Source organism: Monopterus albus, unplaced genomic scaffold (assembly GCF_001952655.1).
Source record: "Monopterus albus unplaced genomic scaffold, M_albus_1.0 scaffold17.1, whole genome shotgun sequence".
In the NCBI taxonomy this organism is placed as follows: domain Eukaryota; kingdom Metazoa; phylum Chordata; class Actinopteri; order Synbranchiformes; family Synbranchidae; genus Monopterus; species Monopterus albus.
Window position 1 is genome coordinate 3,599,943 of NW_018127897.1, and position 6,676 is coordinate 3,606,618.

General features: G+C 40.7%; 1 protein-coding gene across 2 annotated transcripts in view; it reads left to right on the plus strand.

Annotated features, from left to right (window-relative positions):
- LOC109955829 (transcription initiation factor TFIID subunit 4) overlaps positions 1-6,676 on the plus strand; it is a 107,297-nt gene that overhangs the window by 51,883 nt on the left and 48,738 nt on the right. For both annotated transcript variants that reach the window (XM_020592358.1, XM_020592359.1), the window contains one exon: positions 2,298-2,354. In XM_020592358.1, coding sequence (XP_020448014.1) covers positions 2,298-2,354 — 57 coding nt within the window. The remainder of the gene's footprint in view (positions 1-2,297; positions 2,355-6,676) is intronic.

Genomic DNA, 6,676 nt, shown 5'->3' on the forward strand with positions numbered 1-6,676 from the left:
CAGGAAACAACACTGTAAAGTGTGTTGTTAAAGAGGGAATAGTGAAGCTCTATCAGTCCCCAGTTTTACATGGCTGAACGGTGTAATCTTTTTTTTTTTTTGAAAAGCTTCTTTATTAACCAGATTACTTGAAGAACTTTTGCAAATTTAGCTAAGTTCTTTTTGAAAGGGCTTACCTTGGAGCTATTTGGATTGCATGAGCTTTGTTGAGGATAGTTTATCTTCACCTCCTAGCTATGGCTGTGACTTTTTGGCTCTTGTTGCCATGGTGTTTCAGTTCAAGGAGAAGCTTGGAAAGCAAATCTTTGCCTAAATATTGTGTGGGATATATTACACCAACACAGTGCCTGACAAGATTCTGTTAATGTTTCTGCTACTTAACCATGTGTATTGTTTTCTGACAGTTCCATATTATTGTATGGACACAAACCTATTCATGACATCTGTTGTACCAGTACCCCTGCTCTGTTTCCTGCTGTCAACATAAAAGGATGGTCTAAGGATGATCTTGTTTCACTTTTAGTAATTTCTAAAGCATATGTGCAAAAACAATTTCTAAACATATTTGTAATAACTGCAAGAGGAATTAAGTTTCACCCAAAGGAGAATACATGGACTGAATATTCAATATCAAGTAAACTTTACTCTTTCCACATACAACCCACAGCTAAATCAAGTAAGTGCAACCCTCTAGTGGTTTGCATACTGGGCAACATTAGAAAACCATCCAGCTAAGTATGAGAAGACAAAACTAGTCGAGGTACAAAAAAGGAAAGAAAAATCTACAGCATGCCACATAAAATAACTCCTGGAATGTGGTCAGCATCACAGATTGATGATATATGGAGTTTGTCTTCACTATTTAAGTACAGTCCATTGCACCCTAGTACCCGGTCCTCTTCTCCCCTTTGTTCTCTCCTGTAAGTGGGGAAACCAGGGCAGCTGACAGAGGAGATGTAAAGCACACCAGTGGCACCACTGCCCTTTGTAAACAGTCCATCTGTACCAACCCCTCCCACTCCTCCGCCTGCCACCACCCACCTCCCTGCCTACCTCTCCCCTACTGGATCCCCTGCTAATTTGACCTTTTGAATGAGCAGTCCACTAAAATAATCCCCTCCACCCTCGGCTTCTCTCCTTCTTCCTTCACAACAAGCCCTCCCCTTCTCTACACTGTCCATTTAAAATATAACTCTAAGTCTTGAGAGATGCTCTGGCCAGCTGGAGGGCAAACACATTAGTCTTAGTTGAGATACCGACCAGTACATGAACAGCCTGATATGTTTAAAGTCAATTAGCAGGAAGGCTAGGAGACTCTATTCATGTTCCTTGTTCATAAGACAGAAAAGATGAGGAGAGGAACGGAGGAAGCGGTTTGAGGCAGGAGTGGGTTATCCTGCTTTCGAGGGAGGCCGGGCTCTATTTGATTTAGTATTTGAAATTAAATAGATTTTTAACTGTATGATGCACATAGTATATTGTAAAAATATTCAAGGGGGATATGTTGTTGTATAATCCTACATGATAATTATTTTTAAATGTAACAGTGAATAAAAGTACTATAACCTATTAAAGAACATACAATATAGGACTGATGCTCTAGAATATTTACCCAAAGACACTGGACAATATGGGAAAGATCTGTTTGTACAAAAATGTTAGGGTTTTTTGTGGGCCTGACCTAATTTTGGTGAATCCTGTCAAAATTAAAAAACTACATAGATTATGTCCAAATTCACAAAATATTAGTGTTAATCTGTACAGTACCATAATTTGGCTGTATCGCCTGGAGTGATCAGCCATACATGTACATTTCGCTGCATGGTAGGATTCCCAGTGACATGTACATTCATCCAGATCTTGGCTGCTGAATAAAACAGAAGTGCTGTGTTGTTACATCAGGGACAGATGCATACATACATGCACAGAGCAACGGATTGCCACATTGACTCACAGTGACACACATAGCCACTGCTATGGATACTCACCAGCATTCTTTGCCACGTGTGTGTGTGCTGGCTCGTGCAGACTTTTTAATAACCCCTTCTGATTAGAATCCCCCTCCAGCGGCTTATTTAGAGCTGGATTTGGAGCAAGTTTAAAGGCCACTGGCCCCCGGGGGGGTGCTCCATTGCACGTCTCTCGATTCAAATACAGTGTCCTTGACACCTCTGTATCCTGTTCCCATTTTGCACTATTTTTGCTGCAGCAGCAACAGATGAGTAGCGAGTGGGTGGGTGGTGGGAGCTCCTTAAACCAGCTGTTAACCTGTGTTTTTCCCCACCTTTACTCCACAGAGTCGCTCCAGGCAAGAGGACCCAGAGCAAGCTCGACTGAAACAGAAAGCTAAGGAGGTAAGCTGCTGCGAAGATCATTACCCATGACATTTCCCCGACTCCAGCGTATTAAATTTTTATACCTCGCTACATATGTAATGCCATTTAAAGTTAGACTTTAAAAAGTTTGGGGAATTATTTGAGACGATTGATGTCCATGTGTAGAAAATTATTTTCTCCGCACCAGAGACACCCTGCAATTCCTCTACCCCCCTTTCTTCATTTATTTCAGCCTCTTCATCTTGAACCAGTTTGAATTTTGACTAACTGCTGTTTATTGAGCTCTGCCTTTTTAGATAGATGGGCTATCGGTGGAAGGGTATACAGGGTAACAGTCACAGCCTTTAATTCACCATTCATTTTATCATCTCAGTCACCTTTAGCACATAAAGCAGCACATTTCCTTAAAAGGAATTAAAATAGATTTTCTCTTCATTTCATTTTTCAATTCTGTTTGTAAATGAGCCCAATTACAGCAATATATTATGTCATTTAATATAGGCATATGTGTATGGTGAACGATGCTTTCAAATGTACCAGTTCATGCTCTAAATGGATTTTCACTAAGTACAAAGCGGGGAGACAGGTTGGGCTGCAAACTGGGAAGTGTTTCAACTGATGTGGTGTACTCCTTTTGGTAGTACGGTGTTACAGTTTCCTTATTTCAAGTGCAGGTCTGGCATATAATAAAATTCCCAGTGGAACTCAGAAAGTGGATCACTCTTCTTTCAGAGGTTGGTTATTGCTGTTTGTGCAAACAAAATGCTTCTGTCACAGTGGAAGTTTGCATTTGTTTTTGTTTCTTTGTTTACTCCAGAATAACTTCATTGGGTGTTTTCAGTCCTTCACTCACTAACAAGGATCACGAGGATCATGTGGTGCTTCCGCAGAGTAGTCAGAGAAGGCAAAACAAGTACTGTTTGCTTGTTGATGCTGAACTCAGGGTTCAGATATGGCTTCTTCGGAGTTGATTGCTTGTTCCAAAAAACCTTTTATTCATCCAGGTGAAGTTTAGTGAGCACATATTCACTTTATGTACTTTATACTCATACAGTTCCACAATTTTCCACTTGACAGCTCCCCAGTGCTATTGCTGCCTTTTAACGTTGGCTGCTCAGCCATTTACATTTAGGGTGACTATAAATGCCTTGCTCAAGGGCGCCTCAGTGTTGTTGTTTAGCCAAAGTAATTAACTTTTAGGATCTTCTTAGCAGTCTCTGGGTTTGAACTTGTGACCTTGAAGTGACAAGTCAACTTCTCTTACCCCTGGCTACTGGCAGCACTCTGACTTTTCTCCGTGTCTCTCCTGGACATTTCTTTTTACAGTAGCAACAGTAAGCTCTGCTGCAGTTTTGAACATTCACACTAGATGTTAGCCTACCCATAAGGCCCACATATGCAAATGAAGCAGCATAATAGGCAGCACGATAGGTTTTTCCCAGGGGCTGTGTGATCAAAGTGGATCTCCTCCCTGTTAAGTGGCACTCTGCTCCTCATCTGGATACGGCTAGATTAATGCCTCATGATAAGACGCCATGTGCACCTGTGCACATTTTCATCTGGAATTTTTAGAAGGTTTATAAATTGTTTCTTTATGTAATGCTCTGTCAAAACACGCATGCATAACACCCCTCTTCCATCCTCTCTCACCTCTTGCTTTTTTGCTTAATGGCTGTCGTTTCTCAGCCCCCATGCCTCTTCAGTTTTCATCACCTGACTGGCTCAAGGGGACAGAGCTGGCTGTTTGTGTCACTGCAGAGTCTGTCGGCAGCTCACACATCTGCGCAAATTTCATCAGGATAATGAGCCCAAGCTACTCTTCCAGGCAATGGGCAAAGAAGCCAGCCTCTCTTTAAGCCCCTCTCCTGATTTCACACGCACACACACATACACAAAACTACCACCACTACCAAACAATCATCATTTTGGAGAGATGGAATTACATGTTATATATTTGAACAAAGTGTTGACATGTATATTGAGCCCACACTGTTTTTAAAAAGGCAGGTACCCTGTGATGGGAACCTACTGATGCAGAGTCTAGAGTGAAGGCCAGAACCAGACATGTCTGATGACAGTTAATTTTCTAACAGTCTTTTAGCCTTATAGAATGATAGAATTATTAGTTCTCATCTTTTCACTGCCCATAAACACTAATATGGTGACAATAAGGGCAGGTTGTTAAAAACATAGACAATTAAACTTTAAATGAAATAGATTATCTCACAGTCTAAAATGTGTTGTTGGAACCCAGAGTCATTATAATAGTGGGATCCATCACTTTAAATCTTAATGTCAGCCCCTGACCTTTCCTCTAATGCAGGGGTTTCCAAAGTCTGACACTGCAGCTGGTATGATATCGTCATGCCATTCAATGGTTCTTATCAGTTGTGATTACCTCCATAATTATATGTCAGTAGGGGCCAACTGCACCTACCAGTAGGCCAGAAGGTGCATATCACTGATATTATCCTTCTCATAAACAAATATAAGTGGCCTCTAATAGCTGTGGTAATTATGACAGTAGCCAAAGTTAGATTTTTATTAGTATAAAGAGTGACGGAGTTGTTTTGTGTGTAAACATGCTGCCAGCTAATGATTCTCTGGCCAGTTCTGGAGGTAAGCGGATTTGTAGGCATTTATTCATGATGGACATCAGAGATAATGCTTTTCTTGGTACATGTAAGCCACACTGAGTCTAAAAGTATGTGTATCATTCCTGTGAGTTCAGATACAACAGTTATGACTTTGAAAAACAAGTTTTTGACGCAAACTGCAGCAGAAAGGCTTGTCACAGACACCAGACAGACTGATCCTGTTGATTACTGGGCCAATTCAGGAGCTACAAAAATTACTATAACTAACATCTGGTAGACTGATTGCTGTGGTATTTGTTAAACACATTCATGCTCCCTAATGGATGAACCCCATCGATTTTGAACAGTCCATGAGCTTTCTGCGTGTGCCACCATCAGGTCAAAATGTTAACCTTGGTCACATAATGTTTCACAATCTAACAGCTAAATTTCCGTTGAATTTACTGGACAGACTTGTACTCTCAATGGGATAAAAGTTTTCTTTTTTAATGATTCCATGGTCCTTCCTCTGCACCTAACCTTAGGACAAATTTAGTTGTTATTGGAGCCAAGAATACCAAAATCTCAGTACAATGTTCTATTCAATAAATAGCATAAACAGTGTAAGCTCTCTGTGTTTTTTCAGGATTTTAGTCATGCATATTTATGTAGCCATACCTCTAATTGTTTATCTTTATTTGCACCAGCAACCTAACCCACATCCTTGTCATCAGCAGTGCAGCCTAATCAAATAGTCACAGGGGTTTTGCGTGAGAGAGGCAGAGCAGTCTAGCACCTCTGTTTCCTCCATTCACTACCATTTGGCTGAAAGGTCAGATGGGCTATTTCAGAAATGCCCCTAGTGAAAATCAATGCGCAAATCGTGGAGCTCAGTTCCTGTTTGCTGTTGTTGTTGTTGGTGGGTTTGTGCGATTTGATTTGATTTGATTTATTTATTCTTTCAAGCATGTAAAGACAGTTGATATATCAACACACATAATTTTACACATATCCAACAAATGCTAATCCAATATCAATTTGCTTATACCTAGTACATGCTTGAATGGAGTAGGAAGAAGTCAGACTTATCCAGTCCTACCCCATGAATACAGCAGACAAGAAGGATCTAATGGTACTTACTGATCTCTGGTCAGGTTCAGGTGATGAGCCCTTCTCTGCAATTCTTCTCCTGTAAGACAGAGTCCAGAATTATTTCTGAAAAACAGTTGCTATTTTTAAAAACATATCATCATGTTTAATGTTAATATCATAAAGCACAGACCACACAATTCCTCCTGAACTCCACATTTTTAAAACCTAAATTCCTTAGATTTCTCTAGATCTTACAGTGATACTTCTCTGTCAGCAACAAAGTGCATTTAAATTACGATTTTACTACATATCATCTCATAATACTGAGGAATAGTGAGAGTGATGAGTACATGAACTTATTCTTCAGGTGGCACAACAAAATCCATTGCGACCAACATTGGGGTTTGCTAAATCTACTGTATGGCAACTGTGTCAAGTTTCACTTTTCTGTAGTATATGAAACAAGATCTGAAATTCATTCATATGACTCAAGTGCCTATTTTGAGACGTACTGAATCGAAGAGTAATATATGATGTGTCGCTACCTCCTTGCTAACAGGGCACTCATCTCCTCCATGAGCCCTCCTCCTCCAGGCAGAGGGCCGTTGCCTCTGGCTTCAGATTTGGCCCCTCCAGCCCCTGGCATGGCTGCTGCCAGAGCGGCCGCCGCCT